The sequence below is a fragment of the Narcine bancroftii genome, chromosome 9 (genome assembly GCF_036971445.1).
Source record: "Narcine bancroftii isolate sNarBan1 chromosome 9, sNarBan1.hap1, whole genome shotgun sequence".
NCBI classification, from domain to species: domain Eukaryota; kingdom Metazoa; phylum Chordata; class Chondrichthyes; order Torpediniformes; family Narcinidae; genus Narcine; species Narcine bancroftii.
Genome location: NC_091477.1, coordinates 118,629,804 through 118,649,793, shown reverse-complemented (window position 1 = coordinate 118,649,793; position 19,990 = coordinate 118,629,804). Strand labels below are relative to the sequence as shown.

The window sequence follows — 19,990 nt, the reverse complement described above, 5'->3', positions numbered from 1 at the left end:
ATGTTATTTATCGCAATTTTTCCACCTGTTATGCATTGGGTAATGCTGGTGCAAAGCACCAAATTTGTGAGATGTTCACGATAAGAAATTTGGATTCTGAAATTTTGAAGCAGTCTCTATCTTCAAAGCCCCCCCACCACCCAGGCCAGGCCCTCTTCACTCTGCTACCATCAGGGAAAAGGTACAGAAGCCTAAAGACGAGCTCTCAGCGGCACAAGGATGGCTTCTTCCCCGCTGAATAATCAATGATCCAAAGACACTGCCTTATATTTATTATGCACTTTTTTTTATATAGTAATGTTGTAAGATGGTTCACAATATGAATGTCTGCACCGTGACGCTGCCACAAAACACCGAATTTCATGACTTGTTCGTGACAATAAACCCTGATTCTGATGTGATTCAAATTGTCCCCATCACTTCCAGCCCTCCCACCTCCTCTGGCAGCTCATTCCGCTGATCCACCACCCTCCATGCGAAGGAGGTGCAGCCTCCCAGCTCCAATCCCCCCCCCCCACCTCATCTCCCTTGCCATTTGCGCGGAGTTTGCATGTTCTCCCTGTGACCCTGCCGGATCCTCCAGCTAGTTCCCACATCCCTAAGCTGTGTGGGTGGGTAGGACAAAAGGCTGCTGAGACTTGTTTCATTGTGTCACTGCAGGCAGAAGGCAAGTTTGAGTAATGTTCCATGTTCTGTACCATTAAATGTTAATAAAGAAATCTTGAGTGTTAATGTCTTTTCACCTCTTTTTAATGTAACATGGGTTATAATGCCATCTGTATTATTCTGTACGTTTTGTTAATATTCTATTTTATTCTCATGTACCTATGTAATATTTAAATGATGAAACTAATAAAAATATTGAAAGGAAAGGAGTTAGTGTTTCGGTGGAGTTGATGGGCAGCTGTTGGGATATTGGTGGCAGAAGTCACTCCTTATTATGATTCTTACTGTCGGGGGGCTGGGGGGGGGGTATCAGGAGACGAACAGTGGCTATGAAAGCCACTCTTACCAGGAATATGCCTGCTTCTTCAAAATGGTGGAACGTTAGTACGTCCAGTTAGCACAGCAGTTACAGCATCAGCGACACGGGTCCGAACCCGGCGCTGTCTGTAAGGAGTTTGTACGTTCTCCCCGTGACTTGCGTATGTTCCCTTTGGGCGCACTGGTTTTCTCCCACATTCCAAAGATTTACAAGTTTGGGAGGTGAATTGGTGATCTGGGTGCATTTGGGTGACATGGGCTTGTGGGCCAGAAAGGCCCGTTACTGTGCTGTGTCTTAATACCACTGTCACGATTAATCTTTGTACCCGTATGGTTTTCCGTAAATCTTTAAAATTAAAAAGCCGGTGGAGAGTGGCCTCTTTTTTATGGTCCACCTGGACACGACGCAAGACTAAGCTTTTCACTGTATCTCGGTACACGTAACAATAAACTAAACTCCAGGAATGTGGGGGAGTGAAATGGGATGAACGTAGTTATTGGGTGGCTGATGGGCACTCAGCATCACCAGGACTGCATCTCCCCGAACGATCAATGCACGAAAGACACTCCCTGACTTTGACTTTTCGTGCACTGTTTTTATTTATTTTTATTACATGAATGTTTGCACAATGAATTTTGTGACCTGTTCATGACAATAAATTCTGATTCTGGTGGTTGGCTGACCAATGCCTGTTTTCGCTATTATAAAGGATGGACCAAATGTACCAAGGAAGATCATGTTGGCCTGCCTTAGATTTGGCCATCTAGGAGGTAGAAATGGAGGGAAACCTTGATGTGAACGAGGCCTCCAAAGGTATATGAGTCTTCCGTCAGCAAAACAGCCCGACGGTTAATGAAGTAAAAATCAACACAAACTTTCTTGAGCTGATAAGAACAAATTATCTGTGTTCCAGTTATTTACAGACATGCCAAAGCCTCGTATATGAGATTTTACAAATTTCAAATGGCTAAAAAAGGTAGAAAATTCCAAGGGAAGATTGCCATTAGAGTGAAGCTTTCCCCCGATGACACAATTGCTGATTGCACCACTCTCTCTGTACTCATTCCAGTTAATTGAGGGACTTTTGGTTCAAATTCTTATGGAGGAGATCTCATGGGCCTGCCTTGCATACTTTACCATATTTGCAGCTTTCACTGTGTGCTGTGGATCCTTTGCAAAAGATTTACCATCTTCAGCGCTGGGTGAGATTCCATTGGGAAAAACACTCCCACAGGAGTAAAACAACAGGCCCACACATAATTAAAGAGAAGTAACATTTTGAATTCTGCTGAACATTGAAGGAGAAACCACAACTTGGAACGAAATGTGTGGTTTTTCTTTTTAAAATAAAATCTATTTTACACTGAGGGACTTTTGACCCGAGGTATGGATGAACCCTTCTGATCCCATTGCCCTCTCACACTTCACAGCCAGGCAAGTTATTTAAATATCGAGCCAGTTCACTTCTCAAAGCCGCAAGAGGCCCTGAATTTGCCACCCTCATTTCAGATGTCACCACTCACTGTGTAAAAAAAGTTGTCCCCTCACATTAGTTGGCCAATCACATTAAATTAATACCCTCGTCATCGGCCCCTCTGCCTAGAAAGGAACAGTTGAGCCAATCAAAATCCCTCAAGAGATTTGCAAACTTTTATCTCTTGCCCTCCAACTTTGCCCGTGCTCACCTCTCATGAAGATTCAATTACGCCAAGGTTAAAACATGGTTAAATTATTGGACCACTGTCTACAGTAGCAAGGGCATTTAAATTCTATTAATTAAGTAAACTAGAATTTAAAAATCCATTCTTACACAATCTACAAAGGTCAAAAGGCTCGGGCCCGATAGGTTGGTTGCCCTTTACTTCCCATGACTGCCCTTTACTTCTGCATGACTTGCTGAGTTTCTCCAGCATGTTTGTCCACTGCCAATAAGTGGTAATCCTGCCTCACCCGCAGAAAAAAGAATTTCGGGGTTGTTTATGTGACGTCATGTATGTACTCTAACAATACATCTGGAAACTTGGAACTTTGTAATGCCTGGCAAATTTCTACAGAGGTGTGGCGGAAAGTGTGCTGACCAGTTGCATCACGGTCTGGCAAGGGTTCACCAATGCCCACGAATGAAAAGCCCTGCAAAAAGTAGTGGACACAGCCCAGGACATCACGGGTAAAACCCTCCCCACCACCGAGAACATCTATAGGGAACGATGCCGTCGGAGAGCAGCAGCAATCGCCAAGGATCCACACCACCCTGCACACGCTCTGTTCTCACTGCTGCCATCAGGAAAGAGATATCAGTGCCACGAGGTTCGCACCCACCAGGTTCAGGAACAGCTGCTCCCCCTGCACCATCAGGCTCCTCAACGACAAACTCAATCAGGGACTCATTTAAGGACTCTCTTACATCTGCATTTTATTGATTTTTTAAAATCTCTGTATTGCACAGTCAGTTTGTTTACATTTCTTGATTTGTTTACATGTTTGCGTTGAGTCTGTTATCTTTTATTTGCACTGCCAATAAGTGGTAATTCTGCCTCATCCACGGGAAAAATAAATTCAGGGTGGTTTGTGATGTCATGTGTAAATCTGATCTTTGAACTTCATATTGCACTCGACTCCAACATCTGTAGACGATCTTGTTTAACTCCATTCCTATGCAGTTTAGGTGACTCCAAACTGCAGCACAGAAACAGGGTCTTCAGCTCACGGAGTCGACACTGATGACAGTGAATGGTAACTGATCATTTGTATTTATTAAATTGTTAATTGCATTTCTTTTGAATTGCATGCATACTATTGTAGTTTTACTTTACAAAGTACCTGCTTGGAAGCAGCAAGTCAGAATTTCAGAGCGTGCGTACATTGTACAATGTGTATGACAATATCATTAACCACCCAGTTACACTGATCCTGCATCAATTCCTGACTTTCTTCTCCCCATATTCTCAACAATTCCCCAGATCTGTGGAGAAATTTAGCATGGCTGATTAACCGACCAACCTGCACATCTTTGGAAGGCGGGAGGAAGCTGGAACACCTGGGTGAAGTCCCGTGGGGAATGTGCAAGCTCCACGCAGGCAACGCCGGAGATCAGGATTGAACCCGGGTCTCTCGTGATATGAGGCAGTGGTTCTCCCGGCTGCGGCACTGCCCTGCCTAATTAACAGGTTGTCTTCCTGACTCAAAACGCATTCTAAAATAAGCCGGTTTTTCTGTTGGGAGAACATGCAATTCTTTATCCAACGGGCTTGACCACAAGGAAGGCAGCAGTTCGAAAAGGTAGCCTACTGTTTCCTTCCCCAGTTCATTAGGAATGCACAATAAATACTGGCCTCATCCTGGGAGTGATGTAACCAGAAGTTATCATCTATGAATTGGAATCCATGAACTCGAACATTCTAGATCTTGTATAGATGTGGGCTCTCACAATGCTCATCCACTTAATGATGCTTCCACCCAGCACAGAGGGATTCACCATTCAATTCCTCCTGCTCTGTTAGTGATTAAGATTGTGGCTGAGCTTTCGCAGAGGTGAACAAGAAGCCTGCAACACACTGTTGATGCTGGAGGGACTCAATGGGTCAGGTTCCATCCATCACAAGCGATAGTAAGTAGCTGAGTTTTTAACTTTCGACCCATTTGCTTAATAGTTAAATGCCGGTAGCTCTCCACAAAGAAGAGTATTTTCCTCATTTCTATCAGACCTTTCCTTTGTTCTACTAGAATAAGCTCAAATTCTGGGCACATGGTTAGTGCAGTGCCATTACAACAGCACCGGTTTGGTTTCGAATTCTGCCCTGTCTGTAAGGAGTTTGTACATTCTCCCTGTGACCTACATGAGCTTTCCTGATGGTCTGGTTTATCCCCCTCTCCAAAAACCTATCTCAGTGGTTCTCAACATTTTTCTTTCCACTCACATCTCATTTTAAGTGTTCTTTTTGCCATAAGTGCACTATGATTAGTAAGGGATTGCTTAAGGTGGGATGTGGGTGGAAAGAAAAAGTTTGAAAACCACTGTTTTAATTGTATCTAATTGACTCGTTATGTGCACGGTTCCAGAACTCCAAAGGAAACGGGTCAATGACAATTTTTCTCCAGCTAAATATTTCAGTAACAATTGGGTCTACAGCAGTGGTTCTTCCCTGCCCACTCACATCCCACCTTAAGTCATCCCTTACTAATCACTGAGCACCGATGGCATAGGGATGACTTAAAGTGGGATGTAAGTGGAAAGAAAAAAGTTTGAGAACCACTGCCTTATGTGGTGGTTGGTTTCTAGGGTGTAATTGGGCATCATGGGTCTCAAAGGCCAGAAATGGGTTCTACCGTGTGGTAAAGAGAAATTGGTTTGGTCAAACAGTCACTGCAAGTTTGCCAGCAGGTCAAATCAGCCGTCACTTTGATGGGTTCCGATCTGAAGGCAACTGATAATAACAATGAGTTTATTGTCATGCTCATTGTACAATGTACGTCTGTACTGAAATTCTAAATTGCTGCAGCCAAACAGGGGTTGTGTGTGTGTGTGTGTGTGTGTGTGTGTGTGTGTGTGTGTGTGTGTGTGTGTGTGTGTGTGTGTGTGTGTGTGTGTGTGTGTGTGTGTGTGTGTGACTGAATATCTGTCTGTCCCTGGTACGACTTTCTCCCGTGGGCAAATAAAGATTTTTGGTCTCAATCAACTAGCAGTCAGACTCGCTTCTCACAGCGTCTCCAGGGTTAGGGTCCAGTCAGTTCCATCCCAAGGACAATAACATAGGAGCCTTCAGAAAAGCAATCTCCTTTCTGTCCAGCAGCTATTGCTCTTTGTTACAAAAGTTACAGAAGTAAAATCAATGACTTACTTTCCCATTATTTTTCAGTGGCAAAACATACATAAACAAAAAAAACTTTCCATAAATCGATCTCTATATTACATAATTCTTTTGCTGTTTTCTCTATCTCTCAATGTGTGTTGGGTGAGGGAGAGAGACATTTGTAAATAGCGACATCTTTGTTCATCGATAATATTGCTAATTGTAAAGTATGAAATGAGTTCTCAGGGTTCACAATGAAATGGGGATCAGCCAAGATTGGTTGAATTTTTAAAATCATCCATGACATATCATTCCACCTCTATTTCTACAAAGGGCATGGCCTGAAGTGAGGCCAGTAGTTTGCAGAGGAGAGTAGGAGGATCTAAGGGGGGGCAGGTACCCCAATGACATTTAAAAAGCATCAAGATAATATTTACATGGGCAAGTATGGAAGGTAATAGGTAGATGGGATTAGAATTGTCCTGAGTTGAGTTGAATGGAATCAAACAGAATTGGATTGATCAGAGTTGAATTGAATGGTTTACTACTGTGTGTACCAAGATACATTAAAAACCTTTGATATTTAATAGTCACCATGGCTATGACAAGACACAGGGCCTGTTTCTGTGCAGCTGATGCTTTTACTCTAATCGAACAGTCAGAAAGGCTTTTCACCAAACATTTGGGGGCATAGCGGTCAGCGCAATGCTGTTACAACACCAGCAACCCGAGTTCAAATCCGACGCTATCTGGAAGGAGTTTCTATATCCTCCCCGTGTCTGCGTGGGTTTCCTCCAGGTGCTCCAGTTTCCACCCGCCCTTCCAAATGTACTGGGGTTGTAGATTAATTGATGTATTTTGGCAGCACGGGCTCGAGGGCCAGAAGGGCCTGTTACCATACTGTATGTCCAAATTTGTGTATGTGTAAGAAGGAAATAGATGGCCAAGTCATCACTGAGCTGAACAGCTATTGGGAAGTTAAACAGTGGCACCTTGCATTTTGTTAGCACCATTTTAAGTGGTGCAGCCAAAACAGTTGGTGCTGAGGCCAAGGAAAGCTCAAGACCGATGACTTAAAGCACAACCACTTTTAAAGCACATAAAGGAAGGGGACCTTCCTCAGAGATTTCAGGGAGAGAATCCCCAAACTTTGGATCTGAATGGAGCAAGGGTCACAAAGGATGCAGGGACGCAAAGATCTTAGGGGCCTGTGTGCTGGAGGTCGTGACAGAGAATTCCTGCTTTCCCTGCTGACCACAGTTCACGCCACCTTCGGAAAATGCAGGACTGATTTCCCTCAAGAAAGGAAGATTTGTTTTGGCAAAATATATGGAAAAAAAACATCAGTAGCTCCATGGCCCATGTGATATTTTTAACATGATGAAACTTCTTAGCTGGCACTGCCTCGGTGCTTTGTTCTACTTTTTTTTATATCTAAGTAACTGTTCTCTAAGTGGACTACCACTCCTCCCACTGACTCATTCATTTGGTGATTGCGGTTCACTGGATTATTTTTTTTGCGAGAGGAATCCTGGCTGAGTTTGTGGGGAATTTCTGCTATCCTGGGAGCCATCGCCCAGTATGAGGTGGCCTTTGAAAGGGAGGGGTTGAGGAAAAAAGCAAACAAAGATTAACTCAACACTCTCTGCAGAAAGGGCGTCAAACCGGCCATGTCAATGTTACTGAACAGATGCAGGACCTAAACTACAGGCACAATGTCCCTACCTCTGGTTTTATAACCTTAAATACACTGCTTCATGAAAACCCATTAATACCTATTTTTAAACAAGGAAATGCAAGAGAAATTTCAACATGCCCCCCTCCCTCTGAAAATGCACATCCCCTTCCCCCACCCCAAAATTATTCCTTTATGGCTTTGGTCTAATTTAAAGATTAGCGCAACCCCCCCACCCCCCCAATCCTGTTCTACCCGTCCCCCTTCCCAAAAGAAAATAGTTTCCATCCAGTTAAACCCCATTCACCCTCCTTATCAAAGAGAGCATTGCCTAACTGGCCAATATGTAACCATACCCCATCCCACTTCCCCTCGCCTCATCCCAGCGTGATGCCACATTCGGACAGTTCTCAAAATAAGGACTAGGTAAGTAAAAATACACCCAATATGCTCGCTGTTCCTCAATTGGACTGGTCACAGATGCCCAGGAACTTCGGAGACAATTCTATCTCCAAAAAATGAATGGCCCTTGATGTCCCAAAGGCCCTTTACTGAAGCAAATAGGGTCGAGTTGGGAAGGGCATGCATTTTACTGAGTATAGGCTCTGTGGGGCTTACCTTAAAAATTTTGGGAACTATTTCTTCAGATGTAGACTTAGATTGTTTTAAGCTCCCAGGTGTAAACATCTCCCACCCACATTAATGCAATAGCCAAGGAAGTCCCCCAGCCCCTCAATTTCCTCAGAAACCTGGGGGAATTTGACGTTACCTGCATCCCTTCTCAACTGCTACAGCAAACATTCTCAACCTTTTGTTTCAGCCATAAATGCCCTCAGCAACCCCCCCCCCCCCCCCCACCGGCACAGCAGGACACTGGTTAAAGTTTATGGGCCCCCTTCCCTGAGAAGCAGTCGAGTTTTGGTTTTGTCTGTTCTTCTCTCCTACCGACTGCATTAAAAAAAATTCATTTTTAAAGTACGCGAGGTCAAAAGGTTTTTAATTAAATGTGGGGGGAGGGGGGGGAGGGGTCATAGAGCCCCCTGTTGAGAATGCCTGTTCTACAGGGGCACTATTGCTCTGTCAGGGATGGGAACTACTCTGCCCAAGACTGCAAGAAACTGCAGAGGGTTGTGAATGTGGCTCAGATAACCACAAGCACACCCCTTCCCCTCTATTTATAACTCCCGCTGCCTTGGAAAAGCCACCAACATATTGGAAGACCGATCCCACCCCGGCCACACTCTCTTCCCCCTTCCGTCAGGAAGAAGATTCACGAGTGCTTAATCACGCACCCCCAAATTCAAGGACAGCATCTTTCTGACTCTTGAATGATAATGTTACCCGTTCTCTGAGAAAACCAGAGGCACCCCATGTCAGCGCTGGGAGAGAGTCCAAACTCCATACGCAGACAGCACCCAAGTGCAGGATCCACCCTATGTCTCCGGAACTGCAAGGCAGAACATCTACCAGAATGTGCCACTGTGTCATCTCGAAGCTCCCTCTCAGAGAGAGCTTTAAACCGACACAGCAGCAGATTCTGGTCGATCACAAGAGGTGTTTGCGCCTGGGAACTTGAAGCAATCTAAGTCTTCATCCAAAGAAATAGTTCCCAAACCTTTTCATGAAACCCTTGCAATGTCCATACTTAGTAAAATGCCTGGTCTCTCCCCACACCTTAGTCAGAAGCTCTGTAAAGCCTACTCAATGGAGATCTTGCTCACACATCCTAACATGGGTCAGATCCAGCTATTGTGAAGCTCTTTGAGGTATTTTGTGACATTAAAGTGGCAGGTCAAGGTTCCATTATTGTCATGTAAGTTTCATTCTAAATGTAGTATTACATGAAATTCTTTAACTTTGTCTATCGTAAGGAAGACAGAGAGTTGCCACTTTGTGCAGCGTCCCTCACAGAAATGAGGTCCCAGCAAGGAATGAACCCACAACCCCTGGTTTACAATGCCAGTACTCAAACCACTGAGTTGCGTTCAGCAATAAGAGATTTTAAATGGTCTCAGGATTAAACCCCGACTGCCTGAGGCTTCACTCTAGATGATCGGCATGTTTGAAATGGGAGGAAATCGGTTCCAGAATGATGACCCATTTCACAGAATCTGACAGCAAGGATTGCCAAGAATTTGCTGAGCTGCTTCTGTCAGGCTACCCACTTCCGATGATCATCCTGCCGGCAGAGTCTTATGGTTTCTGCCCAGCCTCAATAGGACATTTGTTAAACAAGTCTGCTTCGGATTACACCAGCTGGTGCACTCAAAGGAAAGCAGACGGCAGGCCAGGAGGGAAAAAAAGCCAAAGGTACCATTGAATGCATCACTATTTCCTACAGAAACATTCCAGATAATATTACTGCCATGTGGCCTGCTCGACAGGATTAGAAGCTCCAGATTTATGATACAATCATAAAATTGCTTTGCCATAGAAAGAGGTTATTCAGCCCATCAATGCTAGCTCCCTATTTACAGGTACCTCTTTTATTCTCTCCCCCATTTTCACTCCAGTCCCTATTCAATTCCCTTATTTATCCAAAATTTTTTCAGAGCCGAACTGACTTCAAAGGTTGAAAAAAAAATTCACCTGACATGAAATTAGAACAATGATTGTCCTCATTTACTCCCTCCCCTCTATTGTTCCATTTCTCTTTATCTTCCCCTATTGACCTTTCTCTCCCTCTCAAGCTGCTTGCCGCTGTCTCCCAACCGCAAGCGGTCGGCAGAATCCCTTGTCCCGGCGTCAGCAAGGAGAGCGGCCTCCCGGGCAAGAGCGGGTCCTCAGGCTCAGTGGCGTTCCCTCCCTCCCTCCTCACCCCTTCCCTCCCTCCTCTCCCCTTCCTTCCTTCCCTCCTCGGCACCACAGAGCCCCTGACACCGAACCCTCCCCTCGGCCTACTCTCGCACTGCCCGGTGTGCGTGTGTGGTAGTTTTGGGGAGGATTCGGAGTTGGGACTCAGGAGCTCTGGTGACCAGGGAGGCAGGACTCACCAGTGAGTGTTCCACCAGCTCAGGAAGCCTTCATGGGGAGCAGCAGCAGTGGTTGGTCTGTGTCGGGGATCGACGATGGCCAGCATTTTTTTGGTGAGAATTAAACATTATTTTAATGCTTAAAAAGCCTTCCCTTGTTGTTTGTTGTTGTTTAAACATTGATACAAGTGATTTGCTGTTATCACTCGGCTGTTTTTAAAAAATAACCAGTTCTCCAAAAAAAACCCGTTATCCAACATAGGCCCGGACCCGACCATTGCGGATAATCGGAGTTGTACAGTAATATGATGTATATTACATTTTTATGTATTATTACAAGTCAATAAAAGAAACCTTGAACTTTTCTGGGATCTGTTGCCAGATAAACTCTGAAAGAATTCCTTCCCTAAAGGACATCTGTGGAGCCACTCACTTTATTTTTTACAGCCATGCATATCTTCATGATCGGCATTAATGTCAGGATTTACTCAGTTAATCAGAATTTAAATTCAGGTGGTGATGGGATTTGAACTCGCATCTCCACAATGCCCATGTGGCCCACAATCGTGGTTTTGTCTGGAAGCTTGCTCTTCCTCGCTCCACCTCTCCACTCACGCTATCCTCGCTATATTGCTATTAGTCTCCGTTAAACTGCAGCCCCTGGGGAGCCCTCCTGGGACCCGGGTCCGATTACTGGGACAAAGGTCCTTGTAAGCACCCTTAAATTGCAGGGGGAAATCGACCCATTAAATAGCCAACCCAGCGATTCAAGGGGGATCCCGCCCCATAACGACGCGCCACTTACTAACCGGAGGTACTGGCAGATGTTCGGACGCTGGCTGCCTGGTGACGCTCGCACGCAAGCGTTGACGTCACCGGAATAAGTGGGTCGGCCATACACGACCTAGGTAAGTTGAACTGGGTTCCCCAACTACCTCTGAGGTAGGTCAGGGACCTGGTCGGATTCCGATGGGCTTGACCAGGTCAGACCCTTTCTAACTGCCACATAAATTGGGTGCTAACTGGGCAACCCTGTTTTACACGGCAGTTTGAAAGGGCTTATTGAATACAGCACTAAAATGCTGACTGACCAGTTAACCTTAAGCACATTGTTCGGGGATCTTTCCTTCAACTCCTGCCCTGTTCGACAGGAGAAGCATCCATTCCCCCTTCCAAAGCTTGTGTTGAATTTACAAACATAATCTGTCGATATAAGCCATCCTCAGGGTCAGTACCAGAACAAGTGTTAGAAGGGAGCATTAGGGGAACAGTCCGACACACGTAAACTTGCTCATGGTAGGGGGGGTACATACCTACTAAGGGTTACCATCCTCCGTCCCTCCAACATAGCAGATGAAAGTGCTACTTTTATTGTGTGGAGAGTCACTAGTATGTGTGAAGCTAGACGTTAGTGACACTTGATGCCCGCAAGTGACGCGGGCGGGGACGGGGGGGGGAAGGGGGTCTGACAGTGAGCATATGATGGGCACCCACCTCACTTGGTGGGGGGTGGGGGGGGAAGGAAATGACCCAGGCCATCCCTAGGTATCAGACATTGGATGAAGACACATCTTCATGCCATGGAGTTTAGCAGCAGGGAAAAAAAGGACCTTTGGCCCATCTTGTCCATGCCAACCTGGTTGTCCACCTGATCTCATCCAATTTGACCCATGTCCTCTGATCCGACCGTATCCATATTCCTAGTCCATCAAATATTATAACTGCACCCACACTTGTGGCTACAGTTGTACTGTATTGTCATGTAATAGTACAGAACATGTAAAATGACACAAAATTGCTGTAAGGCAGACAAAGATTTGTCATTAGTGCTCTGCATCCCTTATGGTATGAGAGAAAGGGAAATGCAAAGAGAGTCTGTTCAGAGTCACTGAGTGATTTAAGAATCATTTAAATTCCAACTTCCCAGTTTGGGATTCAGTCCTGTTTGACTCCCCCTTAGAAAATATTTTCCCAGCGATGGTGGGGATGTTGTGTGTCATCCCTATATCCCAGGAGGGCAGTCACGATTTTGTGATTGGAGACGTTGAATGACAGAGAGATGGTTCTCTTTGGGATCTGAAGTGACATTTTTCATTGGGTTTTAACTGAATGAACAAGAGAGGACAGTGGGGACATTCCTGCCACCTTCAGTCTCAGAAATGTGCTCAAGCGCGTACGCTGGCATTGTCTGAATAAAGCTTCTATTTCTTGCCAAGTTTAGAATTTATTTTTTAATGATACAGCATGGTAGAAGGAACTTCTGGCCCATGGACACATGCAGCCCAATTACACCCAATTAACCTAACAGCCCTGTACGATTTTGAAGGGCGGAAGCAAACTGAAGCACTTGGAGAAAAGCAACGCAGGTCACTGGGAGAAGATATAAACACGAGCGCAGCGTTGGATTGGAACTTGGATCTTTGACGCTGTAATAGAGGTAGACAGTCCAAATATTTTTATTTTCCCGGGGTAAAAAATGTCACCCAGCGGAGGTGAGGGAGGCAAAAGTGTAAGGGGCAAATTTTATACTCAGAGTAGTGGGTTCCTGGAACAAGCTGCCAGGGTTGGTGCTGGAAGCAGATACCATAGTAGTGTTTAAGAGGCTTCTAGATGGACACAGGGGAATAAAGGAATATGTATTATGTGGGGCAACACAGTTAGTGTCACGCCTTAACAGCACCAGTGGTCGAGATTGGGCCCAGAATCCTGTGCTGCCTGTAAGTTCTCCCCATCACTGCGTGAGATTTCCCCAGGGGCTACGGTTTCCTCCTGCCGTTCAAAAACGGAGGTTAATTGGGTATAAATCGGCAAGCACCAACTTGTGCATCAAAATGGTCTGTTACATCTAAATTTAAAATTGTAGTTTAATTTGGGGATGTAGTTTAATGTTCAGGGCAAACATCATGGAGTGAAGGGTGTGTTCCTGTACTGTATTGTCCTTTGGTCTATGTACATGCAGTCAAACCTCGTAACTGTGAGAAAGAAATATGGCGATGCTTCCATAGCTGCTGCAGGTACTGGTGGAGACCCAGGGAGGGAGCAGAGACACAGCACTCATCCACTGGGCGCTCCGAAGAGGCTTTAAAAGGCCTGTTTAAGGAACCAACCGTGTTTTGCTTTTAAAATCCCTGCAACCGCAGGGTCTGCGCCCAAGATAGCGGCTCCTGTGCTGGGCACAACGCAACAGGAGGATGTCCCCGTGGCAGCAGACCAGAGAGGTGCTCGGCAGCTGAGGGGACCACACAGGCTGCTGGCTGACGGGGACCGGCTCATGAGAACCTGGTATCTGATCCAGGATTCAAGAGGGTGCCGAGAGCAAGATAGGGCTCCCAGAAGGGCCTTGGGTGCCGAAGCCTTCCTGATCGTGTTAGAGGTTTGGATCTGGAGCTCGGGTTGCCAGTGAATAGAACATTGGTTCGTGTGGCTGAAGAGGTTGTGGTAGCGCTCGATGTGAATCCACGGACACTCAGTGGATTTTCCCTCTTTTTCTCTTATTGGAAGGGGTACCGGGAAATGTTAATGGCGACTCTTTGTTTGCCTTAAGCCAGACTAAAGGAAATTTCGTGTAACATTACATTTTCTGCTTCATTACATGACAACAAAAGAATCTTGAATCGAACTCCTGCCAGTTTATCATGGATTCTCCTCACCGAGTATCGTTCTCAGTCCCCAAATCACGCGTGTATGTTCCTGCCATTGTTCACCGACCCCATCTCCAACCATTCTCCGCCTTGGCAGTTCCAGCTGATTCCAGAACTACGTGCGCACATAGGTCACAAACAACATTCCGCTAACCAAGAACTAAATGCAACACGCCGCTGTTCAATGTAGCAGGGTGGGCTGGAAAGGCGTATTCACACAAGCAAATGCAGTGGGGGGGAATAAGTCTTACTTTAGAAAAAAAAAGATCACCCTTGGATAACACACACGCTGAGGTCAACGTCACCAGTGTCTAGTGAGCAGATAATTGTGCCACTCAAAACGTGATTACATCACAGCCTTGAAAACCTCCTCAGTAAAATGAAGCATAAACAGTGACTCATGAGCAAAGAAATCAACATTTTGTGACCAAGCCAATTGGTCTCTTAATGCTTAGGAAGCCCTTTTATCATTAAGTGTATAAGATACAAAGCCGAGAGACAGTAAAACACACTGGCGTCACTAGGTGGGGTGGGGGGGGGTGGGGTGGGGACCGCACCGGCTGACACCATCAGAGGGGGTGACATCAAAATCAGTGTCTATAAAATTCTTGTTTCAGCAGAAATTTATGAGCATCCCTGTAATTAGAGCAACAAAAACATTTTTTGGAAGCCCAGCTTAACATATCTACAAGGCTAAAACTCAATGCTAATTTACTTTTTGAACCTTCTAATGTGCTCCGTCCGGTTAAGAGTTGTTGTTATTCCCCAATGACAACAACACTTCAAATCACTTGATTTTTGTCTGCCCGAGCTACAAGCACACACTGCTGCTTTCGTTGCCGCTGTGTGTATGATATTGTAATTTAAAGGTGTCATTTTAATTTTGCTAGTTGTTTATCTCACTGCTATTGCCGTTACATTCAGTGATCGACGGGAATTACGATTAACATTATTAAGGATTCTGCATAGTCTGGTATGATAGAAGGCCCTTGGGGGGGTGGGGGGCTGTGGGGGTGACACCATGAGTTACTGCACTGGGTGACACCAAGCCTAGTGACGCCACTGGTAAAACAAACTTGCCCGTGTGTAAATCAACAAGAAACGAAGGCAATTTCAGCACTTACTTTCAACGAGTCAAAGCAGGCGATGACGCGGCCATTTTCCACCTGGCAGCTTTTGGAAGGATGCGCGAATTTGCACTCCGTGTCCGGCCGTGAGCAGGTGCCCCGCTGGAATTCCCGGCACACTTCCAGCGTCAGCCATTTTGTGTCCCGTATCTGCGCCACGCTGACAGCCATGCTTGTGAGTCCACGGACCAGCGAGATGTTCCAGGAGACGGATCAGGCAAACGTGGGCCAGTCAAGGGAAACTCTGCGTTTGCCCGGCGGTGGAGTTATTAAAAAAAACAAACGCCCTTCCTTCACGTTTCGTAGGCTTTTTCGCTGTGCAGATCACCGCAAAAGAGTTCCCTCTCAGTAAAAACCTCTGGCATTCGAGAGGCGAAGTCTTTTTAAAGTAATGCAATTTCAATTTTTTTTTAAAAAAGGCTCTCTTTTTATTTCCACCAGTAAAATGGCGAGACGATGCACATTAGAACAACAACTGCTTTGGATTCTCAGTGATACATTCCACAAAGGCCAATCCCGTGAATCAGGATAATCTTTTTTGCTGAGTGCGGATCACTTTGCTGTTTCCCCTGAAGCAAATCCAAAGACGCAATATCAAACCAGCTGATTTAACGAGTGGTGTGTGTGTGTGAGAGATCGATGTCGAAGAGACTGCCACTCCAGTTGCCGCACTGTTAAGGTCACCGCTTACTCGTTTCCGTCTCAGTAATTCTCTCAATTTGTCTCAGGTTGATCTTTCCGGCAGAGTTGTTTTTTTTGTGGTAAAGTTATAATTCTTTGTTCGTTACAGTAACATAGAAATGCCAGCCTGAAATACTTGTCCACCTTTCACTCTCTCTCTCTCTCTCCCCCTCTCTCTCTCTCTCTCTCTCTCTCTCTTTAAGATTAAGGTGGGAATGAGGGGGAAGGGAGGGGTGAAGGGGGGGAAAAAGGACAGGGGTGGAGGGGCGGGCAATTGTACCAAAGCTGAAGGGGTTGTATGTGCAGTTGACGCAGTCTAGCTGGTAGCAAGCAGAGGCAAAAAAAGCAGAGACTGCCCTAGAAGCTGTTCCAAGCAGCAGAGACTCCAGGAAAGGCACTTCTCAGTACCAACCTGTAGGAGAAACAGATATATCAACATTTTACCAACCAGTATTTCACTCCCATCCCACACAAAGAAAACAAGGAAATAAAAAACCTTCCTGTGTCAAGATGGAAGTAACATGCAGAGGCGAGTCTACCTGCATATGCGGTGAATCCACAAACAAATACTTACAGAGCAGCATAATGCAGCCAGCTGTTGGACATTTTATGATAAAGGGCCAAATCTCCCCTCCCCAGTGAAGCAAGTGCAATGAGAAGGAGAGTGTGCAGCAATGTTCTAGGCAGGAAGCCAATGGTCTGGGCTGTCACAAGTCTGGGCCCATAAGACACACACTGTTCAGCCACAAACGCAGAGAATGCCCCTCAGATTGCGACGGCTGCCTTTAGTACCCCTCCTCACATGCAGTTAGTCGACGAACCCAGGTTAGTGTTTGACCAGCCTTCAGCAAGAGCCAAAGCGCCTGCAGGATCTCTCCCTCGTCTGCACCTAGCACGTGGCCGCCCCTCAAGACTCAGTGCCCACGTCGGCTGTGTACACTCGTGGGCAGCGCTCACACTTTCAAGCTGATTCTTTTCTACTTCTGCAAACTCCACTGGGCATATGCCCTCTCAGGTGCATGCACATGGGTGGCACACGCAAGTGCAAGCACCCATACATGCTGTCGTGCGTGCACAGACACACAAAGGTCAAGGCAAAAAAAACCTGCCAACTCTGCAGTTAAATTGGCGCGAGGTGACGCACAAGCTCAGGATAGCTTTCACCATCAGGAATGGACAGGAGAGAGAGAGAAGAAGGGGATCGCCATGAATGCTACAGTCTCTTCTCCCTTAGCCCCACCCCCTCCACCCACAGCCCACCCAGAGCCCACCCCTCCTCCCAGCCAAATCAGATCCCAGCTCTTGCCACAGCCTTGTGTCGGTACATCGGCTGACAAACTGCTCCATTCAATCAGAGGCCACTTTTTTAATCCTCTCTCAACACATCACAGCCAAGTCAGATATTAACAAAAGCTGTCTTTATCGTGACCTCTCTCTCTCTTTTTTCTCCGCAGCCGAGGTTGGTGTTAAACGGGGAACAGAGGAATCACAGTGTTGTCTGACTGGCTGCCAAAATCCAAGTTCTGCCAAGGTAAAATGTGATTCCATTACAGCGTCATTCAAAATGAAGCAAGGCAAATGATTTCAGCAAGGCTGTGTGCTTTCAAATCCATCCCAGCCCCACCCCACCTCAAGGGCTGTATAGGCAGTGACCGCGCAGGGTAACAGTCGGATAGTCACCAAGGGCCAGTGGGAATCTGTTAATGCAGAGACCCGAGTTCAAATCCCACCATGATAGTTGGGGAATTTAAAATCGGCTGATTAAATAAAACTGACAATTTAAAATTTAAATTTAGACACACAGCATGGTATGTCGGCCCATGAGCTGTGACCCCAGTACACTTTGAAGGGTGGGAGGAAACCCATGGGGAGAATGCACAGACTCCTTACAGATTCAAACCCAGCTGCAACTGTGTTGCACTAACCGCTAAGCTATGCTAACCAGACTGCCCCTCAAATAAAAAGCGTGAGTCAAAGTGTTGGCCTGCTTCAAAAACTCATCTAGGACTCCAAAATCTGACAGGGAAGGAATAAGCCCTTTTCACACTGGCTCAACAGTAGATTGGCCGTTAAGTGAACTGGTTAAGGAGGCTGATTTTGCCTTTCACACTGGATGGCTGTTAACCAGTTCTCTGCGTCCTTTCACACTTGAAAAGGATAGGAGAGTCCATCCTCTACTGGTGACGTCTGAGTGATGCATCGAGCGATGGTGGACCTGCCCTAAATTCTAATCAATGTATTATGATCTTGTATTTAAACAAAATTAATGATGCCTAATTATAACATAATTAAGCATTATGTACAGCACAGTATGAGCCCTTCAGTCCCTGTTGGGCTGATCTATATAAACCTTTATAATTTTATGAAATAACGTGAGAAAGTGTAACCACACAATTTATAAACACCATGGGAAAGTCATAGCGGCAAGAGCGCATAATTTATAAAGACAGTGCAGCAGAGAAAGGGCTGTGTGCATGGAGCACTCATGGAATGGTTTCTCTACTGCACGGAATTCTAGGAGGGAAGATCCACTATCTCTCTCTCCCGCTCCAATTTTCCCTTTAAACATTTATATCAATCGGCAAAGTTTATACTTTTTAGAAAATCTTTTTTTTCCTTCACACTCCTGTACTTACACAAAAAACGTCCTCAGCACGTCACCAATTTGTCCCAGGATACCCTCTGTCCCTTTCACACTGGGCTAATCGGCATCAGATGCCGGCCGGGGATGATACAACCTCCTTGGCGGTCTGTCCCCGACGTGACTTGATGCCTGTGTGCCAATTACGCAGCCAATCTGGGCCCTTAACCGATAGATTGGCTGTCAATTACAAGGACCAGGTGCTAGAGTGAAAGGGGCTACATACCCACCATGATGGTTGATTCTCAAGGGCCTACTCTGTTCAGTGGCACTGAAGAGGTGGACAGCAAATGAGATTCATTTCAGGGTATGAGACTCGTTTCTGGCTATGTACCTTCTCTGTTAGAACACACAGAATATAGAACACTACAGCACAGTACAGGCCCCTTGACCCTTGAGGTTGTGCTGAATCATATATTCTTTAAAAAATTAGTATTAAACCCTCCCTTCTGAAAAAGCTTCTATTTTTCCTCCATTCATGTGCCTGTCCAAGAATCTCTTAAATGCCCCCAATGTTTCAGCCTCCACCACCACCCCCATTCCTCAGAGAAATTCTAGGAACTCGGGATGGGTTAAGGGGAGGCCTCCTGTTGAAGGCTTGTTCACCACCTGCTAGAAGTCGGTGGGCCAGCAATGTGGCCTTGAGGTGCATTTCACCCAAGCTCAAAAGTAATTGCCTCTGGAGCCAATAAGGTGAAGCATGTGTGATGGAAGACAGGACTGGGATCCCTTGGCAGATTCCTCTCCCCACTTCCAAGGCTATGAGATCAATTGCTTCCAGCAGGCGGCCCTGGAGAGACATTAACAGAGCTTCTGGACACTCGCATCCCCTTCCCATTACCTATGCAGCTCAGTATGGCTCCACAACAATGGGGGAAGGCAGGAGAAAGAGGTACATCAACCACGACTTGAATGATGGAGAAGACTCGGTGGGCTGAAAGGCCTAATTCAGTTCCAGCATCTTATGACCTCATGGACATTTTGCAAGCTGCTGCCCCCTAATCTCTTCTTCTCATTCTCTACAACTTCTCTCATCTCCTATCTCTCCTCCAGTCTAGTGCTTTCAAGATCGCTGCGCAGGTTAATAGGACAGCTACGAAGGCCTGCATTAGACAGGGGATTGAGTTCAGGAGTCATGAGGTAATTTTGCAGCTCTATAAGACTCTGGTGAGACCACACGGAGCAGAGACAGATAAGGATTGATACCCTCCCGCCCACCCCCACCCCCACCCCCACCCCCACCCCCTCCCCCTCCCCCCACAATGAGTTTCTTTGAAGGCTTTTGTTTGTCAGGAGGGATCAAGAAATGTTCAATTTGTTCTCCCTTTTACAGCCTGAGTGGCATATGTATCTTTAAGCCTTCAGCTGGGTGATGGAATACAGACCAAATGCCACAGGATCCAGTTAAAAGAAGACTCACATTCTGTAGAGCGCGTTGAAAGAACCAAAGACTTGTTGATCCAAACCAAGGCTTTTAT

General features: G+C 45.9%; 1 protein-coding gene across 16 annotated transcripts in view; it reads right to left on the bottom strand.

The window, feature by feature from the left end:
- LOC138742714 (muscleblind-like protein 1) overlaps nucleotides 1-19,990 on the bottom strand; it is a 275,672-nt gene that overhangs the window by 140,773 nt on the left and 114,909 nt on the right. For 15 of the 16 annotated variants that reach the window (XM_069897490.1, XM_069897481.1, XM_069897488.1 and 12 more), the window contains one exon: nucleotides 15,188-16,283. The exons of the other annotated variant lie outside the window; for it this stretch is intronic. In XM_069897490.1, the coding sequence (XP_069753591.1) occupies nucleotides 15,188-15,361 (174 nt within the window). In that variant the 5' untranslated portion in view covers nucleotides 15,362-16,283. The remainder of the gene's footprint in view (nucleotides 1-15,187; nucleotides 16,284-19,990) is intronic. 16 annotated transcript variants of the gene reach the window in all.